The 26,282-nt window shown below is 53.9% G+C and overlaps 1 protein-coding gene and 1 long non-coding RNA gene across 5 annotated transcripts in view; one reads left to right on the forward strand and one right to left on the reverse strand.

The window, feature by feature from the left end:
* LOC128903423 (deleted in malignant brain tumors 1 protein-like) overlaps positions 1-26,282 on the forward strand; it is a 162,567-nt gene that overhangs the window by 130,684 nt on the left and 5,601 nt on the right. Inside the window, exons 10-11 of the mRNA XM_054187434.1 lie at positions 24,214-24,517; positions 25,718-26,026. Of these exons, the coding sequence (XP_054043409.1) occupies positions 24,214-24,517; positions 25,718-26,026 (613 nt within the window). The remainder of the gene's footprint in view (positions 1-24,213; positions 24,518-25,717; positions 26,027-26,282) is intronic.
* Positions 3,349-11,585, reverse strand: LOC128903413 (uncharacterized). Of its 4 annotated transcripts, XR_008464079.1 has the most exons (4): positions 10,637-11,112; positions 8,998-9,222; positions 8,226-8,706; positions 3,349-3,747 (listed from the first exon to the last, which is right to left on the reverse strand). It is a non-coding gene; the product is annotated as an uncharacterized LOC128903413 (long non-coding RNA). The 4 variants fall into 4 exon arrangements; XR_008464078.1 differs by lacking the exon at positions 8,226-8,706 and having other exon boundaries at positions 10,637-11,110; XR_008464081.1 differs by lacking the exons at positions 3,349-3,747; positions 8,226-8,706 and adding an exon at positions 11,515-11,585 and having other exon boundaries at positions 8,722-9,222; positions 10,637-10,725.

A 26,282-nucleotide genomic window follows, 5' to 3' on the forward strand; every position in this document is an offset into this window, starting at 1 on the left:
GAGGGGGTTTAGATTAGACATGAGGAAGAAGTTCTTTACAGTGAGGGTGGTGAGACACTGGCCCAGGTTGCCCAGAGAGGTGGTGGAGGCCCCATGCCTGGACACATTCAAAGCCAGGCTGGATGAGGCTCAGAGCAACGTGATCCAGTTGAAGATGTCCCTGCTGACTGCGGGGGGTTACACTAGATGGCCTTTAGAGGTCCCTTCCGACCCAACACATTCTATGATTCTGTGATTCCAATTAGTTTTGAAATGGCTTGATTTTAATTGTCTTTGACAAAGGGCATATGTGATGGCACTAAGATGATTTAAAGTAAAACTCCAGTACACGATTGAAAAGAGGACGCTGAAAAATTAACACTTTTTGAGGAAACTGTAAGTACATCTAAAAATGAAATACAATTAAAGAATCAGGTGGAAAGATGCCCTCTTGATTACTGGCTGAATCGGGCTGAAGAAATTGATTTCCCCATAGAATTTGGCCTCCAGCATTCTTTTTTTAACAACCTAGTTGATACTGATTGAGCAAATTATTGGAAAAGTCAACGTTCTTATATGATGACAATTTTGAATTCCTTCCATTTAGTCATCTCAAATAGCCAAGCTGCTTTCTCTCAGTTGGAGAGAGAGAGAAGAGTCTGTTTGATCTATCACTGCCGCGTCAAGTGAGTCCTTCCTTTTGGTATATATTTGTTCTAGACAGATTGTAAGGGTGCATTGTGTTTGTAAAATCTTGAGGAAAAATGAAAACAAAAGCCAGGGTCCATGCCACAGATTATCTAAAAATCTCAAATTCAGTAAGCAAGAAAATAACAATTTGGGGGTGAGAACAGGCCAAATACATCATCGTGAGTCCGCAACATAGGAAGCGTACGTGGAAGAAGTCCAAAGACGTTTCAGAGAAGATTAGTTATTATTTGTGCAGTACTTTGAAGGTCAGAAGTGTGAAGTATGAGGTGTATCAAGGATTGGTAGAGGAGCGGTGGGCACTTGGCACGTGGGAGTCTCTCCTAAGCACGGGCAGCCTCCATCCACAGTCACAAAGCTGCGTATAGGGAGAGAAGACTGAGGGAACTGCTGGGGGTGAGGATGTGGGAGGCAAGTGTGAGGATCAAGAAATGCGCGTAGTCTCAAATGGAAGCAGGGAGAAAAATGCTTAGGCTGAGAACACGCAGTGCTCGCCACCACGCTCCGGCTTCGTTCGCTTTCCTCTCTGAAATCAGAGCAGAGTGTAACAAACGGTGACACGTGTATTTGGGTTTCTTTAGAAGTTCCAGTCGAGGATGCCTGCGTGGTGAACGTACCCAGAGGACTCAAGCCCCAACGCTACCAGCATCAACAGCAGTCTTCGTGCCAGCGCCTCCGCCTTCCTTGGACCCTCCACCACCCCAAGCACTTCCTCTTCTACCGGGGGCACTACGACCACAGTTTCCTCCCCAGTTTCCACCTGGTCAGCCTCCACCTGCCAGCTACACTGACTCCCCTCCAGGATATCCCCCAGCTCCTGCAAACACGTCATCAGCCTGGGTACCAACAGCAGTACCAACGGCGCATTCCGATCCCATCCCAGTGACACAAGCTCCTCCTTTATCTAGGGAGGAGTTTTACAGAGAACACCAGCGACTGGAAGAGGAGTAAGTACTTGGCTCAAGGAAGTTGTGTTTGTTCTTTTTCATTTTTGTATTTTGAGAGCGTACTGGACTGCAGTTACACTGAAGTGCATCTGGCATAAGCAAAAATGACATAGTATTTTTTTCAACAGGCTTTTTTCTTGCAGATGGCAAACGTGCAAAACTAAAAGAAGACAAACGTAATTCTAAAACTGTCCCTTCAACTTACAGGAATTCTAAACTGGTTTTGCTTAAATAGGACATGCACCTTTTGCGCTTGCGTGCAGTATACGTTTTCTCACGTTGGGCACGGTTTGTTTCTTGGTGTCGTTTTGTCCTAAAGGTCAAACTCTAATTGTAATAAAGGTCAAACGAATGCTTTTGCTAAGGAGTTGATGGAATACAAAAGGTGCAAAAGGAGCGCAGGCGTTCATTTTCCAGGTAAGTGTTTGACATGTCCATAATGGAGAAGCAGATTGTCTAGAAGAATCAGGAGGAGTTCCGCTCCACCCCTCGGTCATTCGATGGACTGGATGGTTCGAGGCGTTAGCAGTGACAGGAGTTTCATATGTAGCTTACTAGCTCAGATACATGGCAGAGGTTGCTGAGGAGAAATAACTGGACTCCAGACAATCCAATGTGAATCAACAGAAGCTGTTTATTAAGCACAGATCATCATCTTTTATACCCTGCGTTGTAGCCGTACACGCCACTTGCTTATTTCCGATTAGCTAGTTACACTGTCCACGCGCTGTGCATGCAGTTCATTCACACATCAGATTGGTTACAAGAATTCACATAGTAAATTGCTTAGTCACTAGCACAACATGTTTTCTACTTTCTCAGTTCTCATTTTTCCCATGTACTAATTCCATCTTCTACCACCTGTTTTGCTCTTAATCTAATCTCTCACAGTAGGGAGGCTGGCTCACATGGCCATTTTCTCTCAGACACATTCCTACAATACCCCCTTTTTCTTCTTGAGCCAGCCACACCTTATACATGGCATTTTCTATCATGTCAGTCACTTTGCGGAGAACACACGAGGCTACCATAATCAATAATAATATAACCAACAATAGCATGAGCCCTTGCTTTAGTAAGTCTGATAACCATCCCGTTATACCCCATGAGCTTAACCAATCATCAAAACCATTTTTAACCACTTTTAATTTGGACATGTTATCCTTCAGCTCCCGTAACTGCTTATGAATGGATGATAAGTGTTCAGAAAGGTTCATACAACACATACCTTCAAAATCTTCACATCCATGACCCTGAGCCAACAGCAGAAATCAATCATCACCCCTGTGGTGTCTCCACAAAAGTTCACTAGGGACGCGTTAAATGTTGGGTAAACTGAATTGAATCCTGCTGTATTAAAAGAAGCCGAAATACCAAGGGTTCTCAATTTTGTGCTCAGCTGCAACTTCCAATCACGAGGATAAGCCCGACACTAATTCCCCGTGGCATCTTCAAATATCAGTACCCTTGCCCTTCTTTCTGCGCTGTAGATGACCGAACCTGTTGCTACAGTGACGTACCACCTGTTCCCACTGGTCCTCCGGAACCGACCAAACCTCTGGCAGCAGCACCGTGTAACGGCACTGTATGTCACACACCCTGGCCAGTCCTTGTGAATGGTAGGCTTCCCTAATCTCCTGTCGTTCAGCCAGCTCGTGTTGAGGTGAACCTGACTCCATATGCCCTGTTGCAATAGCTAAACGAATTAAACCCGTCACCTTACTTAGTTCCTTATTAAAACACACAGCACACCGGATTTAAAACACATAGCACACCCTGTCACCTTACTTAACTCCTTATTAAAACACACAGCACACCGGAATTAAAATACACAGCACACCGGATTAAAAACAGACAGCATACCCTATCACTTTACCTAATTCCTTATAAAAACACACAGCACACCGGGCCGCAGCACGTGGTCTTTCAAACCACCACCAGCCTCGACAATCCTCACAAGGCACAAGGATCCATGGGTCACAGTTCCACACCTAGGGCACTGCACTTCTTCAGCCCTCACCATTGTTGTTGGTGTTGTGGGGTAACTCATTTGAATCCGTCTGCTCAAACCAGGGCTTTATCCACTTGGCTGGTACCCATCTGGTTCCGGCATCTGTAACGACACAGGCATATCCTCGACCGCAGGTTAATAGTCTACACGGTCCTTCCCACTTCCCCGTCACACTGTTTTTAACTGCTACCATGCCATTTTCCTGCCTAAAATCCCCCAGGTCTCTCTGTAGACCTGCGCCGTGCCGCACGATTGGAGGTACAAGGCAGTGTTGAGGGAGGCGTAGGAAGTTCAGGATGTAAATGGCTTTGTTCAGTCGATCTAAAGGGCTCAGCCCTTGCTCTCCCCCTTTCTGTTTTTGAAGCAAATTTTTTAAAGACTGGTTCATGCGTTCCACTATGGCTTGACCCGTCGGAGAATGTGGTGTGCCAGTCACATGTGTAATGCCCCACAGCTGTAGAAATACCTCTGTTGAGCGGGCTATGTACCCTGGGCCATTATCAGTCTTTATCACACGCGGTACGCCTAAGGCCGCGAACGCGCATCGCAAATGTCTTTGTACATGTTTACTGGATTCACCAGTCTGCGCAGTTGCCCAAATTGCAGTTGAATAACAGTCTACACTCAGGTGTATAAATTTCAGTTTTCCAAATTCTGACACATGGGTTACATCAGTCTGCCAGAACTCCAAAGGTCCATGCCCTCGGGGACTGACGCCTGGGTTGAAGTTAGGTATAAATGGTTGACAATCAGCACAAGTTTGCACTATACCTCGGGCGTCAGACTCCGAGATCCCAAATTGTCTGCGCAGCATTCGTGCAGATTGATGGAAGAATGTATGAGAGGCACGTGCTTGCACAAACTTATCTGGAGGTGGTGCGGCCCATGCAGGAGCCACAAGTTTATCAGCTCGTCTATTGCCCTCAGCTAAACCTTCTGGGAGCCCCGAATGGCTGCGAATATGGGTGATGAAATAAGGATCGTGCCGTTCACTGAGTAGGAGCAACAGTTCATGGAGCAGGGTGAACAGCTGCTCATCACTGACCTCCTTCAGCAAAGCACGCTCCATTCGTTGAACGATTCCAACCACATATAAGGAGTCACATATGATATTAATACCTCCTTTTGTCCACCTGCGAAACACTTCTAGTACAGTGCGTAATTCTAGCTTTTGTGTGGACCCTTTACAGTCCATGATCACAATATCATGCCATTTATTGTCCGTGTACCATGTTATTGCTGCTTTCTGTGTCTTCCCCCCGGCATCTGTAAAGATTGTCGGCCCTCGGACAGGTCGTTGAGACAAAGCGGGAATTTCCTCAATGTGTCCTACTTGTAGCACACTAAAAAACTTGTGCGGAGGCGAATGTACCTTAACTGTTCCAGCATAGTTCAAAAGCGCAATCTGCAACGCCATAGAGTGTCGTAAGGCCCACTGCAAGTATTCAGCTACTAAAGGAATTACCATATATTCAGGTTCCTGTCCGGATATCTCAACGATCCTCTGACGCCCTTTAATCATGAGTTGCGCCATCGCCTCTATCCTCGGGGTAACCGTACGCTTTGGTTGGCCAGATAAGAAAATCCACTCCAAAATTTGTAGCGGGTCCCTTTCCTGTACCCATTGCATTACTAAAGTGAAAGGACGTTCGTCATGATTTATAATTAATAAACCTATCGAATGATCAGGGTCCCATCGATGCGCGTAGGCATAGACGACCCTATCACTGACCATCTGCATCGCCTTCTGCACGTCTAAGGATAACTGTCTGGGGGCATCAACGCCACCGCCTCCTTGCAACAGGCGCATGAGAGGTGCTAAGTCTTCGTTTGTAAGACCACACAATGTACGGACCCAGTTTAGATCTCCTAAGAGTTTTTGAACATCATTCAGCGTCGAAATGTGTGTTCTAATCTCCAACTTCTGTGGCCTAACTGTAGTTTTAGATATTTCCCATCCTAAATATTTCCAGGGTGGTTCTTTTTGAACTTTTTCTGGTGCAATTTGTAACCCTGCTTTCCCTAGTACCTGCTGCAGCTCCTCAATAGCCTTGTCACACTCTAATTGTTGTCCAGCTGTCAAGATGTCATCCATATAATGATAAATTATCCACTCAGGGTGTTTTTTCCGCACTGGTGCCAAAGCCCATGCTACGTACATCTGGCACAAGGCGGGTGAATTTTTCATTCCCTGTGGCAACACTATCCAATGATACCTGCACATAGGCCCGTTCTTATGTGTTGTTGGCACGGAAAAAGCAAATTTCGGATAGTCATCGGGGTGCAAGGATATTGTGAAAAAGCAGTCCTTCAGATCTATTATCAGAATCTCCCACCCTTTAGGGATCATGATAGGGGATGGCAAACCTGGCTGTAAAGCACCCATGTCCCCCATAGCCTCATTAATTTTTCGTAAATCATGCAATAACCGCCATTTGCCACTCTGTTTTGGGATGGTAAAAATGGGTGTATTCCAAGGGCTGGTTGTTAGTTCTATATGTCCCTTCTCCAACTGTTCCTGTACTAATTGCTCAATTGCTCGATTTTTTCCGAATTGAGCGGCCATTGGTCCACCCATACCGGGTCGTTCGTTTTCCACTTCAATTTCAAAAGAGGTCGCCCTTCCCCAATGGCCGCCCCAGAAAACCCGTCCCCCCAGTCGTTAAGCAAGCACCCAGTTGACTTAAAGCATCCCGGCCCAGCAGGCACACCGGCGCTACTGGCACATACGGTCGTATTGAACAAGCTCCACCATCAGGCATTTGGCATTGGATCACCTCTTTGCTTATTCTTGTTGTCTGAGTTCCTCCGACCCCCATTATGGGTATAGCTGGGTCTTCTACGGGCCAAGAGGGTGGCCAACGACCTTGACTGATAATAGTCACATCAGCGCCGGTGTCTACAAGCATATCAAGTACGCACTTTTGACCCCCTGGTGCTCTTAGGGCAACTCGCTGCAAGGGCTTTGTTTTACTGATTTCAGGGCTAAATATATATCGGCATTACCTGTTGAGCCAAAACCTTTATCCCCCCCTTATCTGATTTCCGGCTGTCGGAACAGCGGCCTTAAATGGCACTAGTTGTCCAATGTGAGTACCCGCTGGGATATGCACAGGTGGAGTGGGTGTCCATACCATTATTTTAATTGGACCTGTATAATCAGCGTCTATTACCCCAGGTAACACAAACAAACCCCGTCTGGTAATGGAAGATCGTCCCAATAATAGTGCACTCAGTCCATACCCCAGTGGCCCTTCCATATCAGTAGGAATGCACTGCACTTGGGAGTCTGTAAGGGTAACCTCCTTTATTGTTGCCACGTCCGCTCCGGCACTCCCTGTGGGGCAGAGGCTGCACTACCCACGCACCCTGACCCTGAGGCCTGTTTTGTGTCATCGCGCTCGGGCCCCCCGCGCTCATCAGCCCGTTTCCCAATGGCGTGCCATCCTTATGGAATTTTGAGCGGCATTCAGATGCTCTATGTCCAAATTTCTGACACCGATTTCATGTGCCCGTAAATCCTCCCGTTCCTCCGCTCCTAGCAGGCGTCATATCTGTCTCTCCCCTCTGCTTTCCTACTCTACACTGTATCTTCAAATGACCGACCTTCCCACACTTAAAGCATTTCGGTCCCAAATTACGATTATTAATCAAGGGCTTGACAGCCGCAGCAAAAGCGGAGGCCAAAAATCCTGCCTGTTCTTCAGGTGTCCCTACCCTACAGCATGCCTCTATCATGTCGGTAACGGTGGCGTGTCGAGGCAAAGTTTGCAAGATACGCTTACAGGCTGGATTTGCGTTCTCTACGGCCAATGATTGAAATACCGCCTCTTTGGCTGCCACTGGCAGTTCTCCCCGGTCTAACGCATTCCTTAGTCTATCAAGAAACTGCATGAATCCCTCGCTGGGGCCCTGTTTTATCGTCGTATATGGGGGAGTGACCTTGCCATCCTCTGGCAACGTCCTCAGTGCTTCGCGAGCCAACTCTGCGGACTGTTGTAAGATAGCGACATCTAGCCGCGCTTGTCGCTGAGCATCAGCGAAAGGACCTGTTCCTAATAACATCTCCATGGTTGCCAGCCGCAACGGATCCCCCTCCACTCTATTCAAATTCGCTATCACTGCACGTTGTACACCATCCTCCCACCTTGATCTCCACGTTAGTTCTTGCATTGGGGTGGGGATAATGGACATCAGTGTCCGGCTATCAAAAGGAGTCATAATATTAGTAGTGAAAAAATTGTTAAGAAACGACTGAGTGTAGGGAGAATTAAGGCCAAAGTCATACACTAATTTTCTCGCTTCTTTTACGATCGGCCAAGGAAGACCCTCCCATCTATTGGGATTCCTTCGACCTCCCGTAGTTCCCCCCAGTATCACCGGAAATGCTGTTGGTAACATTATACCCTCTACCAAGGCATTTTGAATGATTCCTTTCCAATGCACTTGCGGATCCGGCGGCTCCCCTGAGCCCGCGGTCGCACCCCCCAAACTCTCCTCCCACGTTCCCGTTACCCAACTCTCCTCCCGCGTTCCTGTTACCGCCGCCCCATACCCCCCCGCTTTCACCCCTCTGTCACCTCTCCATATTTCATATCGCTTGCTCCTCCTCTTGTTTCCATGGTCTCTGTTGTTCTCTCTCTAACTGTTCCAATTTCTGTTGCAGTGTTTTTGCCGCCGCGCATGCGCCTTGCGGCAATTCTTGTTCAGCGGGAGAGGGAGGCGACGGTGGAAGCAGTGGGTACAGTGATGGATCAAAAGGTGGTCTGGGCTGCACATCTACATGTTGCCGTGGAGGCTTAGGTGGACCTTCATAAAACCCAGTTCTGGGGTTGTACCACTCTGGTGGAGGTGCCGTTGGTCTTGCTTCCGAGGGTGGCGGTGCTGGCCAGGGAACGTCCTCCTCCATCGGTTCTTCTTTCTCTGGAACTTCCTCAGGTGGAGCAGAGGGGATCAGCAGGGGATCGTCCCAAACCTTCGGACCTGGCCTGTTCGATCCTCCTCCCGTGGGTTGTAATGCTGCAAAAGCCCCGGCCGCTGTGGCTCGCTCCGCCTTCATATCTTGTAAGGTCGATAACACCAACCACCATGTCGTCGCCAACGGTGATGCCTCTTTGTCTCCTTTACTTATCACTTCCCACAGTTTTTTCCCAACAGCCTCCCATATTTCTGCTTTAAAAGCTGTCTGGGGCTCTGGTGCAAATCCGTTCTCTCTGCACCATATTAACAACCTTCGGAGCATACGCTCATCGTATTTCACCCCTCTCTTAGAGAGGATATGCAGGAGAAGTCTTAATATAGCCCCTTCTTCTTTTGTTACTTGTTGCCCCATCTCCTGCCCCGGCTGCTCACCTCTCTCCGGGTGTCCGTGGCCACGTTGTCTGTTTATTCCGGATTGCCGCCCAATCCGCCCGGTCTCAGTCCAGCTGAGCCGTCCTCCAGACGGTGGATCTCCTTCTGGGTCTTCCGCCCCTCGCGTTCCGTTGCTCAAGCCAAGCGCCCATCGGGATCACGTCGGGGTCACCATCTGAGGAGAAATAACTGGACTCCAGACGATCCAATGTGAATCAACAGAAGCTGTTTATTAAGCACAGATCATCATCTTTTATACCCTGCGTTGTAGCCGTACACGTGACTCGCTTATTTCTGATTAGCTCGTTACACTGTCCACGCGCTGTGCATGCAGTTCATTCACACATCAGATTGGTTACAAGAATTCGCGTCGTAAATTGCTTAGTCACTAGCACAACATGTTTTCTGCCTTCTCAGTTCTCATTTTTCCCATGTACTAATTCCATCTTCTACCACCTGTTTTGCCCTTAATCTAATCTCTCACAGCAGGGAGGCTGGCTCACATGGCCATCTTCTCTCAGACACATTCCTACAATCCCGTACCTCCCCAGTGCAGTTCTGCGTCTTCTCCCTGGACCCCAACCTGCACCCAAACCCCAAACCCATCCTGGTCACCATCACGGTGCGGGGCCCTGTGGGGCTGGGGCAGCTCTATGGGGCGGCGCTCTGGGTCTGAGGGGGGTCTCCTCTGGGGTGGGGTAGGGATGGTCCTAAAACTAAATGCTGTCAGCTGACAGGCTGACAGGCCATGAGCTGACCCACGGCTCGTGTAGGTTTGGTGAGATCCTTCATGTCTGGACACCTGACAGGCCAGGAGCAGGCCCACGCCCTGCGTCTGTGCTTATGAGGTCGCTCACGCCTGAGTAGCCAGTGGGCCAGGAACAGGCCTAGGGATTGTGTAGGTGCCTGGAGGTCACTGGTGCCTGCGCAGACGACAGGCCAGGAGCTGTCACCTGGCTTGTGGATGTCTCTGCGATGTCACTGGTGCCTGAGGAGCCCAGGAGAAACATGTCTTGTGTTGGGTGTTTTGAGGTCCCAGGTGCCTGAGAAGCTGGCAGGCCAGGACTAAGCCCCCATCTTGTGTAGGTGTTTGCAAGGTCACCTGTGACCGCTCAGCTGACAGGCCAGGAAGAGGCCCACGGGTTGTGTAGGAGCTGGTGAAGTCACTGCTGCCCGCGTACCTGGTAGGGCAGGAGCAGGAACATGGGTGGTGTCACGGGTGCCTGAGTAGATGATGCCACTAAAATAGTATTTGGACCCCACCCCAGTATGGGTTTTTGGAAGAACCATCGTCAACAGAAGCCCGGACACAGCACACACACGCGGGTGACAGCGGGACTCCTGAGCACGCAGCAGCAGCAGCAGCAGCAGGAGGGTGCGAGGTCACGGTCACCGTAACCCCTGCGCACACAGGGGTGGCAGCAGGAGGGACGGGAGCTCCTTCTTCAGGTTCTTCTGCTCCTCCTTGACGTGCTCCTCCCCCGCCTCCAGGAACTCCAGCTCCTGCTGCAGCTTCTCCTGCCACAGCTGGAGGTCGGGGGAGGTCCTGCCTGCCCCCACCATCTGCCTGCACCCCCTCCTGCCCGCCGCCCGCCTGCCTGGACCCTCTCCTGCCTGCACCCCCTGTGCCCACACCCACCTTGTGGCGGGTGTCAAGGTCCTCCAGGTCCTCGGGTTCGGGCACCAGGAAGGACAGAGACGGGGGAGGGCGTGGGGCGGCAGCTCCTCCTGGGGGGGCGTGGGGGGGCTGCACCCAGGGGTGGCGGCACCCGGGGGGAGGGTGGTGGTGGTGAAACCCAGATGAGAGAGGACACCTGGGCAAGGGGGGGCACCCGGACATTGCGGAGGACACCACCCATGGGTTGGGGAGGGCACCCAGAGGTGGGGAGGGGGGGTGCCCAGAGTATGGGGGGGTGTCACCCTTGGGGCACACCCAGATACGAGGGGGGGGGACCCAGATTAGGCAGTGTGTGTCCCCATGGGGTGGGGAGCCAAAGATGTGGGGAGTGTCACTCATGGGGGCACCCAGAGACTGGGGGGGGAGGGAGCACCACCCATGGAGGGGGGGAGAAGAGGTGGGAAGGGCACGAAGACACTGGGGGGGGGAACCCATGGGGAGGAGTCGCCCAGAGACTGGGGGGCTGTCACCCATGGGGGGGCACCCAGAGACTGGAGGGGGACGCCAGAGATCGGGAGGGGGTACCCAGAGACTGGGGGGGGCACACAGAGATACGGGGAGGGGGACGCCAGAGATGGGGGGGAGGCACCCAGATATTCGGGGGGGGCGCAGCCAGAAAGTGGGGGGGCACCCTCGGATGGGGGGGAGACCCAGAACCGTGGCGGGACCCGGAAGCGGGTGCGGGATCACGCTGACATGGCGGGGGGGGACCGAGCGATGAGCGCGACCCGGTAGCGGGGGCCGCCCACAGGCGGGTGGGGGCCGGGGGGTCCCGGGAGAGTCTCAGCGGTGTCCCGTCCCCCCCAGGGTGTCCCCAGGGTGTCCCCGGGCAAACCAACCTGCGCGACCTCCCGCGGCGACCCCAGCTCCGCCACGCTGCCGCGCGTCACAGGGCAACGCCCACCGCGGCCGGAAACCGGTCCCACTTCCGGCGCAGGGGATGATGGGAGATGGAGTACGGCCCTGTGCGGACCAGTCATCCCAGTACGGGCCAATACTCCCAGTATGGACCAGCATAGAGCGGTCCCAGTGCTGTCCCAGTGCTCCCAGTACGACCCCCTGACTCCCCGCAGTGCTCCCAGGGTGCTCCCAGTCCTCCCAGTTCGACGCCCTGACTCCTCCAGTGCTCCCAGTGCTGTCCCAGTGCTCCCAGTATGACCCCCTGACTCCCCCCAGTGCTCCCAGTGCTGTCCCAGCGCTCCCAGTATGAGTCGTTGACTCCCCCCAGTGCTCCCAGTATGACTCCCTCACTCCCCCCAGTGCTCCCAGGTCAACCCCCTGACTCCCCCCAATGCTCACAGTGTTGTCCCAGTGCTCCCAGTATAACACGCTCACTCCCCCCAGTGCTCCCAGGGTGCTCCCAGTGCTCCCAGTATGACCCCCACTACTCAACCCAGTACTCCCAGTGCGGTCCCAGTGCTCCCAGTATGACTCCCTGGTTCCCTCCAGAGCTCCCAGTTCGGTCCCAGTGCTCCCAGTATGACACCCTGACTCCCCCCAGTATTTCCAGTGCTTTCCCAGTGCTCCCAGTATGACCCCCGGGGATCCCCCCAGTGTTCCCAGTGTGGTTCCAGTGCTCCCAGTATGACTCGCTGACTCCACCCAGTGCCACCAGTTCGGTCCCAGTGCTCCCAGTCTGACTCGCTGACTCCACCCAGTGCTCCCAGTGCGGTCCTAGTTCTCCCAGTGTGACTCCCTGAATCCCCCCAGTGATCCCAGGGCGCTGCCAGTCCTGCCAGTTCGACGCCCTGAATCCTCCATTGCCCCCAGTGCTGACCCAGTCCTCCCAGTATGACCTACTGTCTCACCCCAGTGCTCCCAGTGTTCCCAGTATGACCCCCTGACTCCCCCCAGTCCTCCCAGTGCGGTCCCAGTGCTCCCAGTGCGGTCCAGTTCTCCCAGTATGACTCCCTCACTCCCCCCAGTACTCCCAGTGCGCTCCCAGCACTCCCATTATGAGTCGTTGACTCCCCCCAGTGCTCCCAGGGTGCTCCCAGTGCTCCCGGTATGACTCCCTGGCTCCCTGCAGTGTTCCCAGTGCAGTCCCAGTGCTCCCATTATGACTCCCTGACTCCCCAAAGTGCTCCCAGTTCTCTCCCAGTGCTCCCAGTATGACCACCTGACTCCAACCAGTGCTCCCAGTGCTGTCCCTGTGCTCCCAGTATTACCCTCTCATTCCCCCAAGTGCTCCCAGTGCTTTCCCAGTGCTCCCAGTATGACCCCCTGACTCCCCCCACTGCTCCCAGTGCTGTCCCAGTGCTCCCAGTATGACTCCCTGACTCCCCCCAGTTCTCCCAGTGCTGTCCCAGTGCTCCCAGTATGACACCCTGACTACCCGCAGTGCTCCCAGTGTGGTCCCAGTGCTCCCAGTATGACCCCCTGACTCCCCCCAGTGCTCCCAGTGCTGTCCCAGTGCTCCCAGTATGACTCCCTGACTCCCCCCAGTGCTCCCAGTGCTGTCCCAGTGCTTCCAGTATGACTCCCTCACTCCTCACAGTGCTCCCAGTATCTCTCTCTGGTTACTCCCAGTGCTCCCAGTATGGTCCCAGTGCTCCCGTGGTGTGTTTTAGCCTCAGACGACAACAAGGAACCACGTGCCGCTCGCTCGGGCCTTCCCAATACGGGAAGAATCGGAAGAAAAAAGGCAAGACTCTTGGGTTGAGACAAAGGCAGTTTCACAGAACAGCAAAGGGAACAAGAAAACAACAACAATCACTCGGACAGAGGAATGTACAAACATGATTACGGAACGCACGCTCCCCGCCGATCCCCGACCGGACCCGGGATGTCCCAGCCCGCTCCAAGTGGAGATGTACTGCCCCCTCCCCAGGCAGCTCAGGGTGGGCATGGCTCACATGGCATGGAATACCTGCGTCCTGGGGAGAATGAACCCTGTCCCCGCCGCAACCAGGACATTATCCACCCCTTATTCCAGACCATCTATGCCATGCCCACATCTTACAGGTTCCAATGAATTGCCACCACTTTCCCCTGTCATGTATATACATACGTATATATATTCATGCAGATATAGTGCCCTTAGTCTATGGGCCATCCCTCCAAAGTGTCCATTGAGTTCATTTCATCCATGGCTCTGGGCTCCATCTGTTAGAACAGTCTGTGTCCTGGAGAGAATTAACCCTATCCCTGCCGGAACCAGGACAGCAGCCCAGAAAGCCAATCATAGCCTGGGCTGCATCTACAGAAGCCTGGCCAGCAGGTGGAGGGAGGGGATTCCCCGTCTCTACTCCAATCTCATATGACTTCATCTGGAATACTGCGTCCAGTTCTAGGGGACCCAGCACAAGAAAACTTGGAACTGCTAGAGTGGGTCAAGGGAAGGATCACCAAAAATCATTGGAAGGCTGGAAAGACCTCTCCTAGGAAGAAAAGTAGAGAGAGTTGATGTTGTTGAACGTGGAAACAAAAAAGCACCAAGGAGACCTTCTTGTGGCCTTTTAACCTATGAGACAGGCTTATAAGAGAGAGAGAGAGATTTTACCAGGGCCAGTAATGACAGGACACGGGGCAATGGCTTTACACTGAAGGAGGGTAGATTTAGACTGGACATAGGGAGGAAATTTTTCACAATGAGGGTGGTGAGACACTGGAAAAGGTTGCCCAGAGAAGTTGTGGATTCCCCATCGTTGGCAGTGTTCAGGGTCAGGTAGGGCGGGGCTTTGAGCATCCTGATCGCAGATGTCCCTAAAAAACAGGGATTGGACTGGATGATCTTTAAAAGTCCCTTCAAACCAAAACCATTCTGGGATGCTATGAGGGCAGATGTGGCCACACCAGTCCTGATTCAAGGGGGACAATAACTCCCCTTGTCTGTATGGCCACGGTCCTTCTAACACCACCCCATGTGCAGCTGGCCTTAATGGTGCTGAGCCTTTACCAGAGGCTCATATGGCATCCCTCAAAGTCCCCAGGCCCGGCTCCTCAGACTCACTCCTCACCTGGTCCTCTCCCACTTTGCCCCTTCTCCTTGAAAAACTTGAGGAGGTTTCTGTTGGCAACATCACCAGTTGTCTCGAGGTCCCTGTGCACTGAAGCTCCGGCACATCAGCATTTAAATTGCACGTGCAGATGGCTCATGCTGAGTCGTGGTTCCTCTAACAAGACAATTGAGTAGCTGTAGGATAGCAGAGGTCAGAAAAGGGGTTACTAGTCATGGACGTCATGAGGAAGGTGGAAAGTGCCACTGTCACCATCTCAGAAACACCAAGGGAATGGCCAACAAGGAAACGGTGAAAAAGAGTTGGCTCTTTGTAGGGGAGGGGATGAGGATGATCCAAGAGAAGAACTTGAGAGTGGAAAAAGAGCGGAAAAGGGCATGAAAGGAAAAGAGGAAAATCAAATTGCTTGGTTGGAAGGGAGCTTTCAGATCACCTAGTCCAACCATCAACCTACCTCTGACAAAAGCCATCACTAAGCCATAGCTCTAAGCACTATGTCTGCCCGTCTTTTAAATACCTCCAGGGATGCTGCCTCAAAAACTTCCTGGGCAGCCTGTTCCAATGGTTAATAACCCCCTCAGTGTAAAAAGTTTTCCTAATATCCTGCCTAAACCTCCCCTGGCACAACTTGAGGCCGTTTCCTCTGGTCCTATCGCCTCTTACTTGGGAGAAGAGACCGATCCCTACCTCTCTACAAACTCCTTTCTGGGAGTTTTAGAGTAAGAAGGTCTCCCCTCAGCCTCCTTTTCTCCAGGCTAAACAATCCCAGCTGTCTCAACTGCTCCACATAATGTTTATTCTCCAGATCCCTCACCAGCTCCATTGCCCTTCTCTGGACCTGCTCCAGCACCTCAATGTCTTTTTTGTGGTGAGGGGCCCAAAACTGGACACAGTACTCCAGGTGGGGCCTCACCCGTGCCGACAGGGGGACAATCACTTCCCTACTCCTGCTCACCATGCTGTTCCTGACACAGGCCAGGATGCTGGTGGCCTCCTTGGCCACCTGGGCACGCTGCTGGCTCATATTCAGATGGCAGCTGACCAACACCCCCAGGTCCTTTCCTGCAGGGCAGCTCTCCAGCCACTCCTCCCCAGGCTTGTAACGCTGCATGGGGTTGGTGTGACCCAAGTGCAGGACCCAGCAGGTGGCCTTGTTGAACCTCATACCACTGGCCTTGGACCATCAATCCAGACTCACCAGATCCCTCTACAATGCCTTTCTACTTTCAAGCAGGTCGACACTGCCACCCAACTTGGTGTCATCTGCAAACTTACTGAGGGTGCACTCGATCCCCTCATCCAGATCATTGATAAAGATCTTAAAGTGAACTGGCCCCAATACCGAGCCCTGGGGAGCAAGCATCAGGGTGACCATCTGCACACAAACATTAACAGCTGACCAAAGGGAGCTTGAGTCCAGGGGCAGCTGGAGAGACGCTGGGATTTGGCCAACAGAAATGTCTTGAAGTCTTTCAAGGAGAAGTGTCCAGTCCTGCATCCCGGGGAAGAATAACCCCAATGCAGCAGGACAGGCTGGGACCTGATGTGCTGAGCAGTGACGCTGCGGAGACGGGGCTGGGCACCCTGAGGGACGCCTCATGAGCCAGTGGTGCACGCTCACTATGAACAAGGCCGGCTGCCTACGGGACTGCAGGAGGAGGAGCGTGTGCCCCCCAGGCAACTTGAGTCACCTTCCCCTTTGACTCAGCACTGCTGTGGCCCAACGCACACAGCTGTGTTCCAGTGTGCGGCTCCCCATTTTGGAGAAGTGGAGAGGACCTGGAGAGTGTCCAGAGGAGGTCTGCCAAGATGGCCTTTAGGGCCCAGTGCACGTGTGCTTGGTGGAGAGGCTGAGGGACCTGGGCTTCTCTGGCCCAGTGGCAGGGAGGCTCTGGGCACTCTTGGAATGGCCTGAACCTGGCTGGAGGACTGTTTCAGAGACAATGGATCTTTTCTTTGGTGGGAAACAGCAGGAGAAAGAAATAATGCAACAAAGGTCAGCTTGGGAGGTGGAGACTGGACAGCAGGAGAAAGAAATGCCACTGCAAGGGCAGTGCTGTGCTGCAACAGATCACCCAGAGGGAGTCGGGATCAGCCCAAGGCGTTGTGTTTCAGGAACAGCCAAGGACGATGGAGAGAGATGAGTAAAGGCAGTGAGATGCTGAGGGGAGAGCAAGACGGGGAAGCAGGGGGGATGCCTGCAGCCTGCAGGGGAAGAGGAGCAGATGTGGGACACCATAGCACAGCCTGTGGTGGAGACGATCAAGGGAGTTGGCAAGGCTGAAAGCCCCCAACACTGCTTATGTCTTTCTCCTCTTGGCTGTGGCTGTTGTCTGTGCCACCAAGGCTACCAGAAGACACCTTATCCTTACAGCACTAGGGCCTTAGCGCCTCCTCTTCCCCACCCGGGAGCCATCATTCTGTCTTTCTGCCCTTGGCATTGCACGTCCTCCCATCACAATGCCCCAGGAAGAGCCCTGAGCTGTGCTTGTGGGGCAGGATCTCCCTTCCCAGGGGCTGGAGTCCAGGGCTTGGCCCTTTGCCTTCCTCTCACACATTCAGCATTAGCCAGCATCAGAGACACCTCTCCATTGCCTTTGCCTACCTGCCCTCACTGCCTCCAGTTTTCCCTCGAACGAGCCCCCAGGAGCCTTTGGCACTAATGGTCCTCCGTAGGACCCATTAACGCTCCAAGAAACTTTCAAAATTACATCTGACGTTGACGTCTGGAGAGGTTTCATCAGCTTCCCCTGTGTCTGAGCTTCATGAACTCAGCACCAAAACCACCAGAGAGGGCATTAAAATGCCTTGGGCTGGTCCTGCTCAGTACAGAAATGGGGGTTGGCCGGGCGGCAGGAATCCGTGTTCACTGCTCGGGATGGGCATCGGGTGGTAAGCAATTGTACTGCATCACTCCTGGTTTCCTATATTCTTTTCCAATGATTGTTATTTTCTTTCCCGTTACTGGTCTATCAAACTGTCTGTGTCTCAACCATGAGATTTTTATTCCTTTTTCTCCCTCTTCTCCCTATCCCTCTGCAGGGGGTCGGGGGGCAGTGAATGAAGAGCTGGTGGTCTTTCCCCCCCGACAAGGCTGAGGAGTGAGCTGGCTCTGCTCATGTCCCTGCAGCTTTAGGACAACCAGGAGTTTCCTTGAGGTTTTCCTGCAGGAATATGCTGAGCAGCTCCTCTGCGTTACAAGTGGATTACAGATGAGGTAACTAGTGAATGGCAGAAGCTGTAACCCCTTTCCCCAATCCCCGCTGCTGTGGAGCAGGGATGACTCCTTGGGAGCCCACAAGCAGAGCTCTGCTCCTCACGGCACACTTGGCCAGCAACAATGAGAGCTCCAACAAGGGCAATGCAGAAAGCTCCCGTAAAAAAGGACACGGGCAAAGTGTGTTTCCGCAGCTGGGGTTTGGAAGGGCAGGCAATGGGAAGAGATTTGCTCAGAGCTGTCCTGACTTGTGAGTGGGCTTTCCTCCTTTGGCAGTACCTCAGGAACAAAGGGATGCGATGTCCAACGGCAGCTCCATCACCCACTTCCTCCTCCTGGCACTCGCAGACATGCGGGAGCTGCAGCTCTTGCACTTCTGCCTCTTCCTGGGCATCTACCTGGCTGCCCTCCTGGGCAATGGCCTCATCATCACTGCCGTAGCCTGTGACCACCGCCTCCACACCCCCATGTACTTCTTCCTCCTCAACCGCGCCCTCTCCGACCTGGGCTGCATCTCCACCAATCTGCCCAAAGCCATGGCCAACTCCCTCTGGGACACCAGGGCCAGCTCCTTCTCAGGATGTGTTTCCCAGGTCTTTTTCTTTGCCTTCTTGATGTCAGCAGAGTTTTGTCTTCTCACCGTCATGGCCTACGACCGGTATGTTGCCATCTGCAAACCCCTGCACTATGGGTCCCTCGTGGGCAGCAGAGCTTGTGTCCACATGGCAGCAGCTGCCTGGGGCAGTGGCTTTCTCCATGCTCTGCTGCACACTGCCAATACATTTTCAATACCTCTCTGCCAAGGCAATGCCCTAGACCAGTTCTTCTGTGAAATCCCCCAGATCCTCAAGCTCTCCTGCTTACAATCAGACTACCTCAGGGAAGTTGGGCTTATTGTGTTTGGTGCCTGTTTATTCTTTACGTGTTTTGTTTTCATTGTGGTGTCCTATGTGCAGATCTTCAGGGCCATGCTGTGTATCCCCTCTGGGGAGGGACGGCACAAAGCGTTTTCCACGTGCCTCCCTCACCTGGCCGTGGTCTCTCTCTTTATCAGTTTTGGCATGTTTGCCTACCTGAAGCCCACCTCCATCTCCTCCACAGATCTAGACTTAGTGGTGTCAATTCTGTACTCGGTGTTGCCTCCAGCAGTGAACCCCCTCATCTACAGCATGAGGAAGGAGGAGCTCAGGGATGCCCTGACTAAACTGTTGCAATATACTCTATTTCACCCTCAATGAGGTATCTGTCTTTCTCCTACAACTCCCAGCATATTCACAGAAAATAGCAGGACGACCTTTTGTTCATAACCTTTTTACGTGTTTGCTTGCTTGCTTGCTTTCTTTCTTTCTTTCTTTCTTTCTTTCTTTCTTTCTTTCTTTCTTTCTTTCTTTCTTTCTTTCTTTCTTTCTCTTTCATTCCTTCTTTCTTTCGTTCCTTCTTTTTTCCTTCCAATATTACTTGCTTTCTTTTCTCTCTTTCTCTCTTTCACTGTTTCTCTCTTTCTCTCTTCCTCTTAATTTAGGCTTGTGATAATATTATTCCTAAGCTCACATTTTTAGCATCCCGATGATGAGACGTACATGAGAAGCCAGACTCCCTCCATACTTGAAACAAAATAAAGGCAGCAGCAGAAAATCAAGTAGTGAATGAATGCTTTATTTCGCTTTGCTTACACACGCAGCTTTGTCTTTGCCTGGGCTGAGCTGGGAAGTGCTCGGGAGAGGAAAACACCAGTGCAGAGCTCAGCTGTGTGAGTGCGAAGGCTGGGTGCACACAGCAGTGTTCTCACACAGCCAGGCCTTCTGGAGAGACAGGAAGGACCAGCAGAGCAGGACCTGCTCTGTGCCACGGTCCCTGGACACCCCGGGGAACCTGCCCCAGGGTAATCGTCACCAACCAGCCCCTCACAGCTGCAGCAGCAGCCACTCACCTCAGCTCAGAGAGCTGCTCTGTCCCTCCATGGAGGGACACAAAATGACTGCATCAGAAGTTTGTTCTTGCATCACAGACTTAGGAATACACATTTCATGTGTGTGATGAGATGAATTTGAGGGAGCACAAGTGCCAGCAGCTACTCCTAGGAGTGTCTTGTTGTGGTAAACTCAGCTTATTGAGATCACTTCAGGTTTGGAGTAACATCCGCTGGGTAACCACCACTGGCATGTGCTCCCTTGGGTGTAGGTCACAGAGACATCGAATCATAGAACCACAAAATGGTTTGGGGCCGCCAGCGCACGTGTCCAGCTCATGTTCAGTTACTCCAGCCCCAGCATCCTCACGCCCTTCTCTGCAGGGCTGCTCTCAATCCCTTCGTCAACACACTCCATGAGTCTCCTGCACTGCTCACAGCTTCATGGGATGCTCTTCCAGCAGCTGCCAGGGTGACTGGAGTCCCCCAGTAGATCTCAGCCTCTGAGTGTGGTGCTTCCTGGAGGTGAAGTAAGAACGCTTCGTCAAAAGGCTCCTCTTGCTCGGGTGGCCTGTAGCAAACCCCAGCCGTGAGGATTCCAGCTGCACAAGGGTGCTCAGCTCCTCCTCTTTGTTCCCCAGGCTGCGTGCGTTGGTACAGAGGCACTTCAGCTGGGCCACCGACCATGACAACTTCTTTAGAGGAACACAGCCCCTGGGATTGGCTGCCTGCCTCCTTTGGCCCAGAAGTGCTTGGATATAAAACTATAAGATTGGTAGGCAATATATACACCTAGAGGAATATATCTATGAAAGGAAGTGTATAATTCTATTAATAAATTTATTTATTCATTTATAAGTAGATACACTACTTATATATATATATCTATATATGTATATATATTTTGATCTAGGTAAACATTAATAAAGGTATAGAAATTAAATTAATAATTCTGAATTGAAAATTTTGAATGTTTCTAAATTTGAATTGTCGTTTTTAATTGGATAAATCCTTCTTCAATAAGATTTAGTGTAGTGAAGAATTAGAGTTTAAATGTGAACGGAAGCAGAAGGAAAAGGCCGGGTGGGGGTGCCCCACTTTACCAGGCTGCAGAACAAGCCCTGACAGGGTGGGCTGGGGGGAATTCAAGAGGGCGGAGGGGTGCCCGAAAGGTGGTGGGGCACGGACACGCTGGAACATGCCCAGGGGCTACGGCCCCCTTCTAGGAGGGGTGAGCAAGTGACGGAGAGGGGGGTCAGTACTGGCTTGGGTCCCCCCAAAAGACGAGCACGCAGCAAATAGGTTGGTATGTGCTTGTGAGGAGCTGCTGCCTGAGTAGCCAACAGGCCAAGAGGAGGCTTCTGGTCTGTGCAGGAGCTTGTGAGGAGTCGTATCTCAGAGGTGAGCAGACAGCAAGCAGGGGGAGATGTGGGGGTCAGGTCTCTGGTGCCTGAGTAGCTGATAGAGCAGGAGCAAGGCCAGGGCTCCTGTAGGGGCTGGTGAGGTCCCTGGTGCTGGTGTAGCTGATAGGAGACACGTGGCTCGGGCTTGTCCTTGTGATGTCACTCTTGGCTGAGTAGCTGATAAGGCAGGCCCAGGTGCACAGCTCGTGTAGGTGCCTGTGAGGTCACTGGTGCCTGCGCAGACGAGAGGCCAAAAGCTGTCACCTGGCTTGTGGATGTCTCTGCGATGTCACTGGTGCCTGAGGAGCCCAGGAGAAACATGTCTTGTGCTGGGTGTTTTGAGGTCCCAGGTGCCTGAGAAGCTGGTAGGCCAGGACTAAGCCCCCATCTTGTGTAGGTGTTTGCAAGGTCACCTGTGACCGCTCAGCTGACAGGCCAGGAAGAGGCCCATGGGTTGTGTAGGAGCTGGTGAAGTCACTGCTGCCCGCGTACCTGGTAGGGCAGGAGCAGGAACATGGGTGGTGTAGGGTGTTGTGGTGTCACGGGTGCCCGAGTAGATGACAGATTGGGAGCCAAGCAGTAGTTTATGTAGGTGTTTGTGAGGTCATTGGTGTCTGAATACCTGATAGGCCAGGAGCAGGAACGTGGCTTGTGAATGTCGCTCTTGTGATTTCACCGCTGCCTGTGTAGCTTTTGGGCAAGGAGCAGGCATATGGCTTGTGTGGCCGCTTCTGATGCCATTACAATAATACTTGGACCCCACCCCAATATGTCTTTTTGAAAGAACCATTGTCATCAGAAGCCTGTACGCAACATGCACGTGCATGTGTGACAGCGGGACTCCTGAGCACGCAGCAGCAGCAGCAGGAGGGTGTGAGGTCATGGTCACTGTAACCCCTGAGCACACGGTGGTGGCAGCAGGAGGGACGTGAGGTCACTGTCGGTACCACTCATGAGCACACGGCAGCAGAAGTAGGAGGGTGTGAGGTCACCGTCAGTATAACCCACGAACACACAGCTTGGGCAGTAGGAAGGACGTGAGGTCACGTCACCGATGTCACCCCGTGCCCGTGGGGCTCGGTGCAGAGCGGCCGTGTGCATGACAGGGGCATGACGGGGGACGGGAGCTGCCCGTCCCCGTGTCTGCGAGGCCGAAGGAGCAGCCCCTGCGGCCCTGGCTGGAGCAGTCGGGGTGGGGGTGGCTCGGGGGCACCCCACGGATGTGCCTGGCCACGGCGCCAGGAGGAAACCACAGACTTCCTGCCCGGGCGCTGCGGGGGGAGCGGGGGGAGCGCGGCGAGGCCACGTGGGCTGTGGTTTGTGCACCTGCAGGCTCCAGCTCCCGCTCCGCCCGCGGGGAATAACGGCCCCTGGGTGACACACTGAGAGTCAGGGACACGTCTGAGCCTCTGGGCTGTCTGTCTGCTGCCAGGGCAGGGACATGATCCAGCTCCGGCTCCTGCGAGGGACTCACTGTGGGGGTCTGCAGGGAGGGACGGACAAGCCAACACTCCTGGGATGGAGCCCTTGCCCTGGATGAAGACCTCTCCCAGCTGCTGCTCCCAGCACAGTGAGGTCCGTGTCAGGGGCAGGGGCTGTTTCCTCCCCATCCTGACACAGACCCTGGTGCAGTCCCCGTTCCATGGTCACCGCAGCTGGGGGGCAGCTGGACACTTGCCTCATGGCTTCTTGGATGAGCCCAGCGCAGGAGATGCTCAGTGCTTCCAGGCCCACAGCAGGGTGCAAGGGGTGACTAACCAAATTCCCCTGCACACCCAGCTTGTCCCATGATGATCCGCCACCACAGCGACCATGACACCGGCAGCGGGACATATATGTCCCTCATATATGGTCATGAACGGCGCTGGAGAAGTTCATTGGCGGGCTGGGCTGTGTCGGAGGGGAGATAGCTCCCGATAACGTCTAAAAAGGTGCTGCTGCTTCGATTGGCTCCTTCCGCAGCTGGGTCGGCATCTGCAGAGATATATCACCCTCCCATCATCGACGTCCCCCTGAGTCCCCAGGGGCTGTGACAGGGAGTGGGGAAGAGCGGGTCTGTGCCAGCAGGGCAGGAGGCTCAGGATGGGAATGGAGGGACTCCTGTCCCCTCGGGTGCTGTGGCTGCTCCTCTGGGTGCAGCTCTGCAGAGGTAAGTGCCGGCTCCCTTTTCCCACAGCCCAGGGCCATCGGGTACCAGTGGGGTCATCAAGAGCCCTTTGGGAAGAGGGTTTCTTTCCAAGTGCCGCTGAGATGAGGGTCAGGAGGAGCTCAAGTCCATGGACTCTGTGCCTTTGCCTGTGTCCACCTGGTTGGGAGAGGGTATCTACACTTCCTGTGCCTGGTTGCATTTAAAGACAACCCATCCTGGGGTACCCTTTTGGGATGACTTATTCCCCAGTACTGTGCCCCTGAGGCAGTAGAGAGTCCTGACACCAGGAAGGCAGTTTGTGCCCCAGAGAGAGAGGGGGACTGGACTGTCTGCACCCACAGGTGGTAGAGAAGTTCCCTTCTCAGGGGCTCCCACCAAGCACAATGGCAGGGCTGCCACCAGGGGCCAGGAGGGGACATGGGTTGGGGGGATCCTTGGGATCATGTTGGTGTTCATGAGAACACAGAAAGGCCTGGGGAGGTGTGAGCTTGGGTGGTGCCAGGGTCGGTGGTCGGTAGGGGAAGTTGTGGGGCTGGGGGCATGGGGCTGTTATGGGGTGTTGGGCTGGGGAGGAGCGGGTTTCCTGTGCAGGGCCTGGGGGCACAATGAGTGGGTGGTCATGGGAGGGGGCCATTGGAGTGGGAGGAGGTTCCCAGGGCTGTGTTATGGTGAATAGCCCATCCCAGAAGGGCTGGAGTACTGCACCCCTAGCCTTCACAGGCTGTGGGGAGAGCAGGGACCCCCACACTGGCCAAGGGACAGCCTGGAGGGGTGAGGACTCCCACCCTCCCACCGTGGTGCTTCGGACTCAGCCTGGGCAGGGGGGGCCTTCTAGACCTGCACTCTGGGGCTCGGTGCTCTCCTGAGCGGTCCCATGTCGATGTTTGAAGGGGCTGCGGAGGTGAAGCTGGAGGATGGCCGCGGACGCTGTGCTGGGAGAGTGGAGGTGAAACACCAGGGCCAGTGGGGGACTGTGTGTGGCATCAGCTGGGACACGAATGATGCTGCAGTGGTTTGTAAGCAGCTGCGCTGTGGGTCTGCTGTTAAAGCTCATGCTGAAGCACACTTTGGGCCAGGATCTGGCCCCATTTGGATGGCTGATGTTGAGTGTCATGGCAACGAGTCAGCCCTGTCTGATTGCACAGACACAGAATGGATTCGACAATACTGTGATCACAGTCGGGATGCTGGAGTGACGTGTTCAGGTACGGTGCCAGCCTGTTCCCCACCTTTGTGACCAGGACGGGGGAAGGGACCTGGCTGTGCCCTCAAGGAAACAAGGGGTTACTGGAGAAGGGCCTGGTGTAGCTGGTCACACTGCTGATCTGGGACTGTCATGTCTGGTTTCCCCGGTCCCTGAGGAAAAAACAGTGGGAACCCGCCACTGCCTGACCCCTGATGTGTCTCAGCCCACCCTCCGTCAGTGCCTGGGGCTGGGAGATGGTGCCCTCATGCAAAAGGAACTTAGAGCAGCTCACGTGGCCACCCACAACCCTGGGCCCAAGGAGGTCAGGGACTTTTGGGTTGTGTCCCCTGGCAGACATGAGTCCCCCAAAGCAGAGGGGCTGCTCAGAGGGCAGGGGCCCTGGGCTTGGGCAGAAGAGCTGGGTGGCTCATGGCCACCCCATTCCCCTTCCAGAGCCACCCCATGAGAGCGAGCCCACAGGGAAACACCCCTGTGCAGGCAGTGCTGACCTGCTGCCCAGCCTCTCCTGCCTACCCCAGCCCCTGCCTGCCCTGTGCCAAGGGCACTTACCAGCACTTTCTGGCTCTCCTTGCCCTGGGAGCTCGTGTCAGCCCAGGGCTGCTCCTCTGCCCCCTCTCCTGCCCTCTACCCAGCTGGGGGCCAGGGATGTGCACCCCTGGCAGTGTTCTCTGGCCCTGGCTGAGGACCCTCCCCAGCCAGGTGCAGGAGCTGGGGGCTGGTGGAGACAGCGACTGGAGGTACAGCTGCACATCTGCTCCCTCTGACATGTCCCATCTAACAGCAGTGCCCCAATGGGCTCCATTTCTGGTGGCTCCAAGGGGTTCCTCAGCCTGGCTCTCAGCTTGGTGGGGCAGAGCAGGCTGCAGCAGCCAGCAGAACCTCAGCCCATCTCCTTGGGCTCAAGCGCTGCAGTGCCTGGGGCCAGTGCCAGGTAGCCCAGGGTCTCCAGGAGGGCAGCAGTTTTTCTAAGCACTTCCTGTGGCTGTGGGTTTGGGAGAAAAGCCAGCCCACGAGTGCTGTGATGATGTTGGGGGAGCAGCAGGGGGTCCATGGTGTGTTTGTGCCATCAGCACCCATTGGGAGCTGCTGGGAGGGTCGTGGGGCTCTTTGCCTGTGGCCACCTTGCAGGCCAGGTGGGACATGGGTATGTAACTGCCAGAGGGCTGTGGGAACTCACAGGGTTCTTTGGTTACTCCAGGATTTGTCCGGCTGGTTGGAGGGGACAATCCCTGCTCAGGACGAGTGGAGATCCATGATAGGAACAAGTGGAAAACTGTCTGTGACTCCGCCTTTGGTCCCAAAGCTGCCGACGTGGTCTGCAGAGAGTTGCAGTGTGGCACAGCCCTGTCTGTCCCCGGGGCAGCTCACTTTGGAGAAGGGGCTGGTCCCATGTGGGACAGAGAGCTGCAGTGTGTGGGGAATGAATCCCTTCTCAGCTCCTGCCCCACGGGGTCCCCCAGGGAGCAGCCCTGCACCCACGCGAATGCTGCCGGTGTCACCTGCACACGTAAGGACTCAGGGCAGGGTGTTACCACCGGGGGTGTGCCGATGATGGGGGAGCAGGGACGGGACTGTGCTGTGCTGGGCATGAGGACAGAAGGGGTGATCACAGAACCATAGGATGGTTTGGGTTGGAAGGGACCTTTCAATGTCATCTAGTCCAACTTGCCTGCAACCAGCAGGGACCTCTTCAACTAGATCAGGTTGCTCAGAGCCCCATTAGACCTGACCTTGAATGTTTGTCTGCAGCCCTAAAATGGTGC

This window comes from Rissa tridactyla, unplaced genomic scaffold, assembly GCF_028500815.1.
Source record: "Rissa tridactyla isolate bRisTri1 unplaced genomic scaffold, bRisTri1.patW.cur.20221130 scaffold_33, whole genome shotgun sequence".
In the NCBI taxonomy this organism is placed as follows: Eukaryota; Metazoa; Chordata; class Aves; order Charadriiformes; family Laridae; genus Rissa; species Rissa tridactyla.